This window comes from Carassius auratus, chromosome 10, assembly GCF_003368295.1.
Source record: "Carassius auratus strain Wakin chromosome 10, ASM336829v1, whole genome shotgun sequence".
Lineage (NCBI taxonomy): Eukaryota > Metazoa > Chordata > Actinopteri > Cypriniformes > Cyprinidae > Carassius > Carassius auratus.
This window is the reverse complement of record NC_039252.1, coordinates 16,762,973-16,778,940: the sequence shown is the minus strand read 5'-3', so window position 1 is coordinate 16,778,940 and position 15,968 is coordinate 16,762,973. Positions and strand designations below refer to the sequence as shown.

Sequence of the window (15,968 nt, the reverse complement as noted above, 5' to 3'; positions counted from 1 at the left end):
CTTTTTTCCTGCAATTGTGAGTTTATATCGCCAACTCTGAATTTTTATATTGCAATTTTGAGTTTATATGTCCAATTCTGACTTTTTTCCTGCAATTGTAAGTTTATTCTTGCAATTCTGACTTTTTTCCTGCAATTGTAAGTTTATTCTTGCAATTCTGACTTTTTTCCACAATTGTGAGTTTATATCTCGCAATTCTGACTTTTTTCGCAATTGTGAGTTTATATCTCGCAATTCTGACTTTTTTCCACAATTGTGAGTTGATATCTCGCAATTCTGACTTTTTTCCACAATTGTGAGTTTATATCTCGCAATTCTGACTTTTTTCGCAATTGTGAGTTTATATCTCGCAATTCTGACTTTTTTTCTCGCAACTGTGAGTTTATATCTCGCAATTCTGACTTTTTACACAATTGTGAGTTTATATCTCGCAATTCTGACTTTTTTTCTCGCAATTGTGAGTTTAGATCTCGCAATTCTGACTTTTTTCCTGCAATTGTAAGTTTATTCTCGCAATTCTGACTTTTTTCGCAATTGTGAGTTTATATCTCGCAATTCTGACTTTTTTTTCACAATTGTGAGTTTATATCTTGCAATTCTGACTTTTTTCGCAATTGTGAGTTTATATCTCTCAATTCTGACTTTTTTCCTGCAATTGTGAGTTTATATCGCCAACTCTGAATTTTTATATTGCAATTTTGAGTTTATGTCCAATACCTGACCTTTTTTCTTGCAACTGTGAGTTTGTCTTGCAATTCTGACTTTTTTCCCTCATAATTGCATGATAAAAATTACAATTGCAAGTGATAAATTGCAAAATAAAAGTTGTAACTGCAGTATCGCAGTTGTTAGTTAATATCTCGCAATTCTGACTTTATAACATACAGTTGAAAGTTACAGTCCAATTTTGAAGGGGGAGGGGTCTGATATGTTCTCAGAATTGTGAGTTTATAACTGACAATTATGTGAAAAAAAGTGATAATTATGAGATAAAAAGTCACAATACCTTTTTTATTTTTTAATCGGTGAGAGAAACGGGCTTCCATAGTTTCCTATGCAGTGACATTAGCCAATCATAACAGTGGCATAATACTGACAAGCCTTAAAGGACCCGTCCCTTAAAAACAGTCAGTTTCTGAGAGAGGTTTAAAATAAGCGTTGAAATTAATAAATTTTTACACATATCTATTAGTTTTTTTGTGCAAATTGACATCATAAATAAACCTCAAGGAACTTATTGAAACAAAAAAAAACAAAGACAAAAATTCCATGTCATGACCCCTTTCATTCATATCTCAGACTCAGACGAGAGGCAGACTAACCTGTCATGGTTGCATCCATTGGGAAGGCCACCGTCTGAAGAGCCATTCTGTGAACAGGAAGGACAAGACGACTGCCTGGGCGTGGGCTGCCACATGTTCACCGTCTGATCCATCAGCTCCGGTCCCACTTTAACATGGAGATAGAGTCATGACCAGTGTGAACACAGAGAGCAGTCAGATGAATTATAAAATGTGTATGTTCCACCTGAAATGAAGGTGTGTATAGAATTCAAACTATACTGTTTTATATAAACAAACAAGAAAAAGGGTGATTTTTCTTTATATTGCATGCATTTTTATTTTAAGCGTTGAAATGTTTTCACAGTATGAAAGAAAAACTGATATGGGACAAATGACAAAATACACGAATCTACTAATGCCGATATCCATCTAAAAATATTGTTAAAATTTTTAAATTACTATATATAAAAAAAAAACTACAATATATTTTATGACCATTTTATTTTAGTTAATTCTGAAGCAATTCAGGACTGAATTAGTTACATTTTCAATCTTATGTTTTGAATTTAATTTTAAAATTTAAAAAAAAATGTTTCAGTTTATCTATACTAATCTTGTTTGAGAACATCTTCGCACTAGCGGATCAACTTCACGTTAACATACCAAACTCCTGACTGCCAGGATATATGATCCGAAACACATAATCTGTGGCCTCGTCTTCATCTTTGTCCGAGAACGACTCGCTGGATTCATGTGGGCTTCTTTTACGCAGCTTTGGAAACACTTTTCCCTGAGGAAGAACACAGAATGATCTCGTTTCTTATTCAGACTACTCCAGAATGACTGTAATAGTACTGACCTTTCCTCTTTGGGACCAGAGCGGAGGATCTAGCTGTCCGTGAGGAAGGAGGCCCGTCTCCAGACACGTGAGGAACTGAAGCAGGTGACCACCTTTAGGAAAGCGAAACGGAGGCCTCTGGATCCCGTCCTGACTGACCAAAACCACAGTCCCTCCACTGTCCACTGCACACAGACACATCAGACAAACCTTCAGACATTAAGCTGATGTGTATATATACACACAAACATTTCTCATATTAACTTAGTTTTAACTTGATAAAACTAAAATACAATTAATAAAAACATAAAAAAACAGAAATAATAAAATAATAAAACAAAATTTCAAAAAAATAAAAGCAAATATTACAGTTAACAAATAATTAAATATTACAAAGATTAAAGTACAAATATTAATACAAACCATTATAGTAAGTGATCGACCGATATAGATTTTGTTTTATAACCGATACAGATACCAATTATTTACATGTGTATTTGCCGATATGCAGAACCGATATTTATTAACTGTTATAAAGTAAATAAATGACTGAGTGAAAAAAGAACATAGTTCTCAAAACACCCACAAGATGGTGATGTTTATCGGTGAATCCGATATTACAAAACCAATATCCGATTATGATAAAATGCTTAAATATCGTATAAAATATCGGTCGATCTCTAATAATATTGTCATAATAATACTAAGATAATTTAGTTCATGTTCTATCCTAAAATATGCCTATGTTTTAAATTTAAAATGAGATTTTTAATTTACGAAGTCATTTTATTAAATATTCACCATGCTGATGGCAGTGCAAATAGACGATTTCCTCCAGACGAATGGCCATGGCGTAATCCCAATATACACTGTTGAGAAAAGAGATCTGTTTTAAAATCATTCCTACAAAGCAGACGTCACAATCATTACGCACCGCACCTTTTCTCGTAATCAGGCTCCCCCATGTTTCCATTCATCAGCTGGTTCGGTGTCCACTTGAGCGTCATCAGATCGGCCGTCTGGTGAAGAGACAGGTATCCTGGGATTGCTTCCATGTCGTCTGTCTGAAAGACCGGATGAGGTTTAATGCCACACTTTAATTAAAGCGCCACAGCATCGTCACACATATCTAAGTGATGTTTACCGGCTGCACCAGGACGTTGTTTTTCCCGAAGAGCAGCGTGGCTCTGGAGTTCTGATGAAGAGATTCGACATAATCCCGCGCCCACAGAGACGGCCGGTCGTCCATGCTGCCGCTCGACTGCCTCTTCTGGATCTACAGAACAACACACAAAGATCTCACTGACGTCAAACACAGATATTACTCTCATCTGCATGCTTTCTGATTTGAGAAATGAACACTGCATGACCACACGGACCCAATCCATGCATTACAGCGTCTTACACACATTTTCAAAACATTGCATCTTAAGTTTTACACACAAATCCAAGATTTGCACACACAAGATGCAAAATGCCTCACTCATCTCTTGCAGAATGGAGCAATGCATTGAAAAAATATTGCAAACACCTTTGCCACAATATTAATTCCTGGCAGATTTGTGTGTGTTACACAACTGTGTGTTGTGTTTAGCAAAACGTGTTTTATGAAATTGAAAACTTAGTAAATTAGTGCATGCTTCTGCTGTTCGAGTGTTAAAGCTTTCAGAAACTGTGTGACAAGGAAAGATTTAACCCTTTCTCTCTGTGTTATTTCCAACTGCGTACCTTTCGGCACAGGTGTGCATTGTTATTGGAATTTCACTATTCTACTTCCATTAATTTTTAATAAATCTATTTTGCACAAAATTGTTCCTCTCAGGACCTTAAGGACAAGAATGTCCTCATTAAAACTGCTATGTTTAATCGCAGTGCCATTTAACTGTAAAAGGATGGCATTTGTGTTAACAGACTTTCATTCTGCTGGCAAGGTTTTAATTTAATTTTTTACTATTTTTACCAAATGGTGAATTTTTTTGGCCTATAAAACAAATACTCGCTTTATTTCTATTTTGTAGAGCCAACTGAATAAACAATGCAACTAAAATTGTGTGGGTGTGTTGGTATGGATGTCAGAGTTTGTGGTTTGTGTGTGTGCTTGTAATATTTGAGTTTTGCTGGCATCTACTGGGGAAAACTTAGTACTGCGCCCCAAAACAAAAACGTTTTTCGAGATATCAACTTCAAATTTGAAACACAAGTTGTTTGGATTTATGGCTTTGATTTTCTAGCAGGTATAGTGTCCAACATGTTTCATAAATTTTTTTTTTTTTTTTCACCAATCCACCATGGGTTTTCTTTAAAATGAGACCCAACCTAACTCTGTGCTCAGTGACAGTTGTATTTTTTTTTTGACATTGACATTTGTGTCCACTATGGACCTAAGGGTTAAGCAAAGTGTGCAAGCAGTTGAACAGGTTATCTCACGAGCGCCGGGCGTTTGGTGGGGGAATCCTGCCGGCAGTGTCCGCTGTGGATGCGGTGTCTCTGCACCAGTTCATCAGCCGAGGGGTCTGTCCAGAAATGATTGGCCGTCTTGGCTTTTGTGTACTCCAGAGCACAGGGGCCGACTGAAAGACACACAGCATACGTAAAAACATCCTCAAATTAATCTAGCCCTCAATGCATCATCATATCACAATACAATAATATACAGTGCAATTAAAATGATCATTAATTTACTTTTTAAAATGGATATGTTTGGGGTCAGTACTTGTTTTGTTTTTTAATGAAAGAAATTAATATTTGCATTCAGCAAGGATGCATTAAATTGATCAAAAGTGACAATTATTGCAAATAAATGCTGTTCTTTTGAACTTTTTATTCATTTGTAAATTGTGAAAATTAAAAAGCATCACATTTTCCTCTAAAATATTGTGCAGCACAACTGTTTTCAACATTGATAATAAGCAGAAATGTTTTTTCAGCATATTATCATGATTTCTGAAGATCATGTGACACTGAAGACTGGAGGAATGATGCTGAAAATACAGCGGAGCATCACAGAAATAAATTACAGTTTAATACATATTCACATAGAAAACAGATATTTTAAACTGCAATAATATTTCACAATTTTATACCATATTTTTATAAAATAATGCAGCCTTAATAATCCCAAACTTTTCAATATTAGTGTATATATAATGTTCAGTTGATTTTGCTTATTTTTCTTCAAAAATTACAAGACACAAATGCTTGAAAACTGATACCAAGCAAAGATGCGAGGATTGGGCCGTCGACTGGATCTCTCAGCAGAGCTTCTCTTTCATAAAACTTGCTGAAATATGAATAGAAACAGCTCAGTTTTATTTCATTCATTCAAATGAATCTATGTTCATTGTAACATATTGCTGCCTAGTGCCTAGTTCACGTTTTCCATTTCCAGTGTAACGATTATAAACACCTCCCTTATTTCATTTTTGATTAGTAATATGCATTGCTAAGAATTCATTTGAAAAACTTTAAAGATGATTTTCTCAATATTTAGATTTTTTTGCTCCCTCAGATTCCAGATTTTCAAATATTGTCCTCCTAACAAACCGTGCATCAATGGAGAGATGATTTGTGAATTCCTCACCTGCTGTTCTCCACCAGATACAGGAGGATTTTGTCCAGGAGCTTCTCTGTGAGGGCCGTGCGGATCCACAGGTGTTTGATGGCCAGCGGAGACAGGTTTAGAGAGCGGGAAGGTTTCCGGACGCTCTCTTGACTCGTCTGACCCTGGTTCTGTCTTGTGTTGTGAAAGTTAAAATCATGGTGATTTATTGAAGAACTGAGCCTTTTCACTTTGGATACTTAAAACTCAAGTATATGATTCATCAGCGCACAATCAGCATTCATTTTAAACCACCAGAAATATTTAGATTACTAATTTAATAATAATAATAATAAGAAGAAGAAGAAGAAGAAACATACATCAATACAGTTATATCTAATATTTTAAATATAATTAGGATAAGAAAATAAAGAGAATAGTTAACATTAATAATTTTTATAAAAATAAAAATAAAATAATAATAATTCAATGTAAATAGACATTATTAATAATTCATAAAATAATAATAATAATAATAATAATAATAATAATAATAATAAATGATTAAAATTATATGTAGTAATATTTTAAATATAATTAAAATAAATACAATAATCATTATTGTAAAATTGAATTTTTTAATTATTATTATCACTATTATTGTCATTATGTTTCGTTTGTATAGCAAAAAGATAATACTAGAAATGTGAGAATTTTACCTAGACAGCAATAATAATAATAATAATAGTTACTATTATTAGTAGTATAATTAACTGTAAAATATGAATAACTAATTGATTAAAATGAATATATCACTTTTATAATGCTAATAATAATAATTATCATAAAAATTTATATATAAAACTTTTCTAAGAAAAAGGAACAGACAAAGAAAAGGGTAATGCCAGAAATGTAAGAATTTAACCTTATAATAAAAATAATATTAGATTAAAAACATAATCACATTCTTTGTAATAATAATTTTAATAAGGGAAAGAAAAGAGTTGTGTTGTTTCTCACTTGTTCTCGATGATTTGCTCCAGTTCCTGAACTTTCCTGCAGAGTTCCTCGGCCGGTGGAAACATCTTCCCCATCTTCATGAAGAGAGCCGCCAGCTTGTTGCTGCGCAGGAATCCAGCGGCCCGTCGCTTCAGCCCATGAAGAACACACGCTTCCACCACACCTGCTCACACACACACACACACACACACACATCAGTACTGTTCAGCTGAGAGCACAGAAGGAACTGAACGATCACACACACACACACACGTCATCAACAGACTGGAGGTGGTTTGATAAACGGATATGATGTGTGTGCCATCAGTCAGACGAGTGAACCCCAGTCATTAGCTGTTCTTTCAGCAGCCTTCTCACACACACACACACACACACACACGCACACGCACGCACACACGCACACACACGCACGCACACGCACACACACGCACGCACACGCACACACACGCACGCACACGCACACACACACACACGCACACACACGCACGCACACGCACACACACACACACACGCACATGCACATGCACGCACACTCGCAAATCATCGAGAACAAGTGAGAAACAACACAACTCTTTTCTTTCTATGTTCCTTTCCCTTATAAAAATAAATAAAATATAATAAAAATAATAACATCATTACTATTATAAAAGATGTTATTATATTATTTTTTATCTATTATAAAGTCAAATTCTTACATTTTTGTCATTACTCTTACTTTTGTCTTTTCCCTTTTCTTCATGCACACACACACACACAAACACACACACACACACAAACACACACACATACACACACACACATGCACAAACACACACACATACACACACACACATGCACAAAAACACACACACACATGCACAAAAACACACACATACACACACACACATACACACAAACACGCACACAAACAAGCACACACACACACACACACACACAAAAACACGCACACACATGCACACAAAAACACACACACATGCACACACACACTCACACTCACACACACAATCACAGACTCTGAGAACTGACACTAAAAGCTGCTTTAAAACAGCTCATCATCTGTTTCATGCGGATGTTTTTTTGTGCGTTTACTGTATATACTAAAAAGTGTTTGAAAAAGGGTTATTATAGAAAAACAGTTAAACTGTTAAAAAATTTTGTTACTTGTTATTATATGAGTTATTATAGTCAATGAAAGTTTCATTACTTGAAATAAAATATTAAAAACACGTGATTTCTGCTATTTGCCAAAGCAACCTTTTATCAATTGAATAAAGTTTAACTTCATGTACTAAAATTATGAAAACTGAAATTGAAATAAAAATATATAAAAATTACAATTTACAACAACAACAAAAAACACAAGAAAATGACAAAAACTAAACTAAAAATTAAAATGAAAACAGAAAATATCAAACTAAAAAAACAGATTCAAAATATTATTATTAATATTATATCAGGGATACTTAAATAACACTGGTTACCTGATTATTACCTGTGATTGTTTCATATTTTTATTATTAACAACAATAATAATTGTAATAACATAATTGTAATTAAATATAGTATTGCAATTCACAACATAAAAGTAGTAATATTAATAATTGTTCCAGTTCTTTCAGGATTTTTTAAGGAAAGGTCATCTTACCGCAGAAAGAGAATATGCGACTGCTGTCTTCATGCACAAACTTGCGTGTCACGGCCTCCTCCATGATCTGCTTGACCTGAAAGTCCAAGAAGAAAACCAACATCAGTATCTTCACTGCAGTGTTCAGCCGCTGAGAATCATGGGTAGCGGGTGAGGAGAGTGTCCTGCGGCTGACAGTGAGTCACAAACACACTCTCTTACTCACAGCTTGTTTTCTCTGAGTCTCATAATGAGTGTACAGCATGTGCAGATGGACATATGTGCACCGATCATAGCAGTTTTTACTCTTTGACGCCTCGTGATTCTGATTTCGAAATCATATTCATACAAAAATTTTATTTCAGCTCCTTTTCATTTCAAGTATTTGATCAGTTGGTTGATTCCCCAGAAAGTGTTTGATTATTTCCATTAGGTGGCGCTGGTGCTGGAGAAATAACACACTCACATTTTCCCAGATTGTTTAGAGCTAAAAAATATAAATATTTTTTTTTTCTGAAAATGAGCATTTAAGAAACTTAAAGCTTATTATTTATAATTAATTATAACTAAAAACAAAATAATATTGTTTAGGTAGTCTTTTGTTTTAAACAGTAAGTTATACACTTAATAATTGACTGTAAATAGGAATATATTTCATAAACATGAATTAGTGACATAAAGATCATGAACAAATACTGCATTTGCATGAACATATGATTAGACTGATATAAGTCAATTTTTATTTAAATGTTTTTTAACCTTCACATTTAAATATCTAAATGATTACTTTTCATTAAAAGTATTTATAAATTAATTAAGGTTTTATTTATATATTGATAATACTAATAATAATAATAATAATTCCTTACATTTATATAGCGCGTGTTTTAATTATATAGGTTTTATTTTTGTCATTTTAGCATTATAATATTTATAATGTTATATATAGTTATGTATTAATTTTTCTAGTTTTTATTTAATATTCTGCATTTGAAGTTTTATTGTTTATGTTAATGGACATCCAACCCACTGAAGCTGCATTCGTGGATAATTAATGCGTTCATTGGGAGCGTATGAGCATGGCCTCGCTGCGATCTTGCATTTCTTTCTTCATGGGAATGGTGCGGCATTTTACATTTTGTCATTTTTATCCAAAGCGACTTACAATTGGGGGATACATAAAGCGATTCTTCTTGAAGAGGCAAACAGACACAGGAAGTGCTTATACTACCAAGTTTTAGACATTGTTCAAATATAGTAAGTACAAGCTAGAAAGAAAAGGAAAAAAAGTAGCTTAGAAAGAGATGAGTTTTCAGCTGTAACTTGAAAACTGTCAGGGATTCAGCATTCCGGATAGGGTTGGGAAGATCATTCCACCAGCCAGGAACGGTGAACGAGAATGTTCTGGAAAGGGATTTTGAGCCTCTCTGATTGTATCATGAGGCGCTACTCACTAGCGGATCTCAGACTTCTGGAGGGGATGTAGATTTGTAATAGAGTGGAAGTAGGCAGCTGCTGAACCTGTGGCTGTTCTTTATCCAAGCATTAATGTCTTGAACTTGATGCGTGCCGTAACCGGTATCCAGTGCAAGGATATAAAGAGAGGTGTAACATGGGCTCTTTTGGGTTCATTGAAGACCAGTCATGCCATTGCACTCTGAGTCATTTGTGGAGGTTTGATTGTGCTTGATGGAAGTCCAGCCAGAAGAGCATTGCAGTAGTCCAGCTTAGAAATGCCAAAGGCCTGGACAAGAACTTGTGCAGCATGCTCTCTTAGAAAGGGCCTGATCTTTCTGATGTTGTGCAATTCAAACCTGCAAGATTGTCTTTGCAATGTGGTCTTTGAAGGTCAGCTGATCATCAAAGGTTACACCCAGATTTCTGACCGAAGTTAATGGGGTAATTGTAGAAGGGTTGTGAAATCATATGGTAGAGTTGGGAGTGGAAGGGAAGACAAGAAGCTCAGTCCGAGGTGCATGAGGAGGGAGACGACGGGTCCATCGATGACTTCGTCAGCTCCTCATGCACCTCCGGGGAAAAAGGAAACCAATCATCCAGCCGCTCAATTGCTAGTCCCAAATACAGCAATTATATATCTTCAATACCCTCGATGGCAGCGCAGCTAGGGTGTACGTAGACATTCCCCAGGTGGAGAGAGCAGTTGCGGTGCACCTGTGCCCACAAAATGCCACCCAAGTATCCCATCCAAAGCCTGTAAACCGATGGCTGCACTCGCTACAAAAGGGTCCACCAAGCCAAGGCACTCAAACAAATGCATGTGGGTAGTTCCAACCCAGGGCCTTACTTAATCGTGCCCAAGAAAGCATCTGCGTGTCTTGAATCGGGCTCTGCACAAACTCCCATTCAAGATGTTGATGCAGAAGTGCAGCAGTTGACCTGAGGGATGCTTACATTCATTCTTCCTTAACACAGGCCGTTCCTACGGTTTTGCATTCCAGGGTTGGGCATGGCAGTACAGGGTTCTCCCCTTTGGTCTGTCCCTGTCCCCCTGTGTATTTACCAAGGTTATGTATCTACCGATCACATCTTCTGGGCCGTGCAGGCGAACAGGCATTCTCACCATTTGCGAGCAGTGCAAATATCGCTAAATGACTTTTTCTTGCTGACTGAAAGTGAAAATGGCGTGCTCAAAGTTGGCCGTTGATAAGAAAAGAAAGTTTAAGTAAAAATATGCATTTGTGCTCCTCGTGGGAAGCAGAAAACCAATGTGTTTAATCTGCACCGAGACGATAGGAATCATCAAAAGTGGTCACGTAAAACGCCATTATGAAACCAAGCATGCACATTTTGAACAAAATTACCCTCAGAACACAGAGGTAAGGACCATAAAAATAAACCAGCTGAAATCATCCTATGAAGCTAGAAGCAGTGTAATAGTTAGATCAGCCACACAACAGGAGTGGGCAACGGAAGCCTCACTGAGAGTAGCATGGGTCCTGGGAAAACAAGAAATCCTTCTCTGATGCTGATATAGTCAAGGAGTGTATGAGTGAAATGGTGAATGCTCTGTTTGAAGGGACTCAAAAGGATGAAAATAATCCAGAAAATACGTATAAGTAATGACAACTTCTCAACTATCTGAGAGCATCCTCTGCAACATCATTTGTTGCACTCATTTTTAATAGAGGTGAATACAACATTTGATGATTTGTCCGGTGGCTTAGTAAAGGCAAGGTACTGGAGCGATTTTGGGCACTGCGGAAAGTGCTGGAGACATTTCTATTGAATCAGAAGTGTACAAAAGCCAAACCGTTTGTGGATTTCATAAAGAAGTCATGGAAGTTGTTGCTTTTCTAACTGACATTACTTCCCATCTCAATGACCTTAATATAAAGCTCCAGGGCAAAAACAGCACAGTGTGGGACCTCATGTCATCCTTTCCAGAGGAAGCTGGAAGTCTTCAAATGTGACTTACAGCAGGACCTGCTTCACTTTACAACACTTTTGGATTAGATTGCAGGAAAACATCACCGTCATAATTATGCTGAATTCCTGGAAAAGCGGATTAAAAAATTCCAAACTCGCATTGAAAATTTCCCTCTGGCAAAACAAGTCTTGTTGTGCATCAAAAATCCATTTCTTGTCAAAAATGTTGCAGAATTCTCAACTGAATCTCACGAAAGTCTTCCAATGGGCCAATGCTGAGCTAATTGAGCTCCAAGAAAACCTAGCACTGCAGGAATCTCACTGTGTCCCTGTCACCTTCTGGACGAAGATGGTTACTGCAGCAGGTGTTCCTCTGCTGCAGAAGATGGCCCTTCAAATTCTCACCATGTTTCCCTCAACGTACTGCTGTGAATCTGCCTTTTCAACCATAAAAATGGTGAAAAACGCTTAACGCAGTACACTCACCAATGAACACTTACATTCGTGCCTCCGCCTGGACCTCACACCTTTTATATAAGTTTAAACAACTGTTGGCACAAAGAAGGTGTCACCTTTCATACTAAAAGTTCTACCGTGTCATTTTTTGTGTATAGTTTTGGGGAATGCCTTTTTTTGTGGTTGGAGTTCTATATTTGGAATTTGATGGTCACTTTTCCAGGCCTCGGACTGAAAGGAAAATTGGTAAGTGGACCTTTCAAGTTTATATTTGAGTACCTCTGGTGTTGGCTGTCACCCTCCACCCTCCACCATGATGCAATGTACGGCCAGTCCCTGGGAAAACGCAATCTCATCATCATGTTCTTGAGGGGTGCCAGAAGGTTGAATCCTCTTAGGCCACCCATGGTGCCCTCCTGGGATCGCTCTACAGTCCAGGCTGGCCTTCAGAGGGATCCCTTTGAGCTGCTGGACTCAGTTGAGCTCAAGTTCCTGTCTTCTAAGACAGTGCTCCTGACCGAGCTCACTTCCATGAAGAGGGTCAGGGACCTCCAAGCATTTACGGTGAGTGAAGCGTGCCTTGTGTTCGGGCCGGGATAATATCACATTGTCCTGAGACCCCGGCCTGGATATATGTGCCTAAGTTTCCCACCACGCCCTTTCGCGATCAGGTGATGAACCTGTATGCACTGCCCTCGGAGGGAGCAGATCTAGCTTTGGTGTTGCTGTGTCCCGTAAGAGCATTGCATATACATTGCGTGGACCTCTTCCGGAGCTTCAGAAGCTTTGAGCAGCTTTTTGTCTGCTACTGAGGTCAGTAGAAAGGGAAGGCTTTCCCCAGCAGAGGTTGGTCCACTGAATAGTGGATGCGATCGCCTTGGCCTACCATTCCCAAGGCAAGCTCTGCTCCCTGGGGTTGAGGGCTCACTCCACAAGGAGTGTTGCCTCCTCCTATGAGCTGGCCACGGTGCCTCTCTGGCAGACATCTGTAGAGCTGCAGGATGGGCTTCACCAAACACTTTCGCAAGATTTTACAGTGTTTGCCCTTTTACTGGTCTAGATGTCCATATGGCTTGAATCCCTGCGGGTGATCCAATATGTGTATTCTTCCGTGGTAAGGTTTCCCTCTCTATGAACCCGTGTCTTCCCTTTGACAGACCACTCTGTCAGTCTCTGCTGGCAGCCGTTCATCCCTACTCCTAGGTGGGACCTGCCTCAGAGACCCATTCCATATGTAGTACTACCCCAGCCCGGGTCAGTCTATGACATTTTCAGGTGGTGCATTGGGGAGGTTACGAGGTTACGATGACTACTTGTCAACATTTGCAAGGTTGTGACAGGGTTCAGGTTGTTGCACTTTTCATTGTTTTCATGACATAACCCTTGTTACATGTTGGAGGGAACGGAGGTGTTATCTCTGAATGCCACAACCTTGAACCATTGCTGGTTGCCAGTGACACGTTCTCGGCTCCTCAGCATAAAACCTGAATGAGTGGATGCACCTGTCGCCTATTTATACCCGTATTCATGGCGAGTGGCTCAGGTATGCAAAATCCACTAACCAAATTTCATTGCTATTTTCTCTCAAAGTCAGAGCGAATTGGGGCTCTCATGCAAACCCCCAAATGTCGTCATGACATAACGTCTTCATTCCCACCATCAGGGAACGAGGGTAACGTACGTACATTACCAAGACGTTTTTTATTTTTCTTTGTAATGTTATTATTTACATATTGTTACATCATATTGTATTCTAAGTATTAACCAATTAAGGTTACTATAATATATTTATCTAATGACTCAAGGATTTAATTTACATATTAACATATTCCTATTATTATTATTAACATATTGATACTCATATGATATTGTGTTCCAGAGTATTATTATGTGTTTCTATCAATAAACTATGGTACTATTACAGTGCTTTATTGGAAATTAAATTAACTTTACATTAAAGATTACACACCGCACAGATCTTTCTTTCTAATGGATTATACTCATGTGAATATAAGTGACTAAAAATGAAAGACTGGGACACAGATGATGGTTCAGTACTGTTAAGAAATACATGTCATCTTTCACAACAACCATGCTTTTTCCTGGATTCACAGTACAAATGAAGACAATATGACATTTTCATCATGCTGGGTTTGCTTGAAAAAATAAAACAAATAGCTGATGACACTGAGAGGACAAACCAGAATGACCTTGGTTTTTATGCTCTTCTTGATAAAACACACGGTACACGACTGTCTAATGAGCATATGTGTGTTATTGTATTATCAGCATCAGTGTGTCTGGTATGACACATTAAGCACATGCAAACCAGATTAGATTTAGTGATCGACAGCTTCTATCGATCATCCGCTCAGTATCTGATAAACAATGAGACCACAGGCGGAAAATTTCCCACCTCCTTCTTGACGTTGCGCAGCAGCCTCTGACGCGTCTCCGATTTCTGTAAACAACACCAAACACACAGATTCTCTCTCATCCAAAAACTCATCCTCCACGCGCTGTTTTTGCACAGATTATAATCTGAAAGACTCACCTGCCATGGCTGGAGTCCGCTGTTCTTGTGAGGGATGAATGTGCGCAGGATGAAGCGCGTCGTCGTGAGTCAGATCTGCGCGCGCAGGGCGTGGCGTCGAGCGTCAACGCGCCGCAGTCATGAGCGATATATCGCGCCGATCATCGGTTCTGATCTATAGTTCTAATCTGAACCTTGGTTGTAATCGATGTCAAGCCCAAAACCAATGTTGGGAAGGCTACTTTGGAAATGCAATAGATTACAAGTTACCCTATTCAAAATTTAATAAATAGTGCACCACTATAATCATGACAAGAAACCTTTACATTTTAAACATTTCAAAGCAATGTTCCCAACATATTTTTCTAACCTTAATTTCTTATCAGTGTTACATGCACCATTAAAGTCAAACACAGCATGCAAATGCACCAATTTGAAAGCTAAAGTGAATATTTTTTAATGACTTGAAAATAGTGCTCAAGTTATTTGTAGTGTTTCATTTTTTATATATATTTTAAAACAGTTTAATATTTGCCCCCAAGCATTGATTTCCAGAAGCATTTTTTACATGCTTGAGGGCAATTTTTATAATGAAATGATGTTGTCTTTAATGTTAAACAGGCTGCTTAAATTTCCCTAATTACTTTAATAATATATTTTAAACTGTTATTAATAACAATAGACTGTTTAAAGTTATATTATGAAAAACTTTGATATATTATTGTTCTTTATATTGTAATAATGATTACTCAACACTGATTACTGTCAGAATTTCAAAAACCTTCATCACTTGAATTAAGGTGATAAAAATATAAGTTTAAAGCACATAAGGCCACCACAAATTCAGATTTTGGCATCTCTTTTTTTTTTTTTTAGATTGCTCTGATGTTAAATATTGATTTAAAATCATAACAGATACAGTTTAATAGCTATGATACTGAATCTTGATCTTTGAAAAAAATGACATAAACCCAAATAGTAAGTAAAACAGTTATCATATAAACATGTTCTATTATGTGTCCTAAATTTCTAAAACATTGGAGTCTCATATTTTAGAGCAGTCCAATCATTTTGAGAAAGAAATCAATTAAATCTCTCTCTCTCTCTCTCTCTCTAGAGGTCCCCCTTAATTGAGGTCCCCATGGGTAAACAAGTTTATAAATCTGAATTATTTATTTATTATTTTTTTAAATGCAGAAGGTTTCTGTATGGGTAGGGTGATAGAAGTTTTGTACAGATACTCTCAATGTAGTAGGCTTAGATTGAGACTACACACTAGCTTAATTTAT

At 37.1% G+C, this 15,968-nt stretch overlaps 1 protein-coding gene across 1 annotated transcript in view; it reads right to left on the bottom strand.

Annotated features, from left to right (window-relative positions):
- Window positions 1-15,968, bottom strand: part of sgsm1b (small G protein signaling modulator 1b) — a 35,478-nt gene that overhangs the window by 13,217 nt on the left and 6,293 nt on the right. The window contains exons 6-18 of the mRNA XM_026273050.1: window positions 15,050-15,119; window positions 14,563-14,665; window positions 8,325-8,400; window positions 6,680-6,842; window positions 5,702-5,854; window positions 5,334-5,401; window positions 4,549-4,691; window positions 3,266-3,397; window positions 3,061-3,185; window positions 2,923-2,990; window positions 2,143-2,306; window positions 1,947-2,073; window positions 1,323-1,449 (exon numbers count right to left, since the gene is read on the bottom strand). Coding sequence (XP_026128835.1) covers window positions 1,323-1,449; window positions 1,947-2,073; window positions 2,143-2,306; window positions 2,923-2,990; window positions 3,061-3,185; window positions 3,266-3,397; window positions 4,549-4,691; window positions 5,334-5,401; window positions 5,702-5,854; window positions 6,680-6,842; window positions 8,325-8,400; window positions 14,563-14,665; window positions 15,050-15,119 — 1,519 coding nt within the window. The remainder of the gene's footprint in view (window positions 1-1,322; window positions 1,450-1,946; window positions 2,074-2,142; window positions 2,307-2,922; window positions 2,991-3,060; window positions 3,186-3,265; window positions 3,398-4,548; window positions 4,692-5,333; window positions 5,402-5,701; window positions 5,855-6,679; window positions 6,843-8,324; window positions 8,401-14,562; window positions 14,666-15,049; window positions 15,120-15,968) is intronic.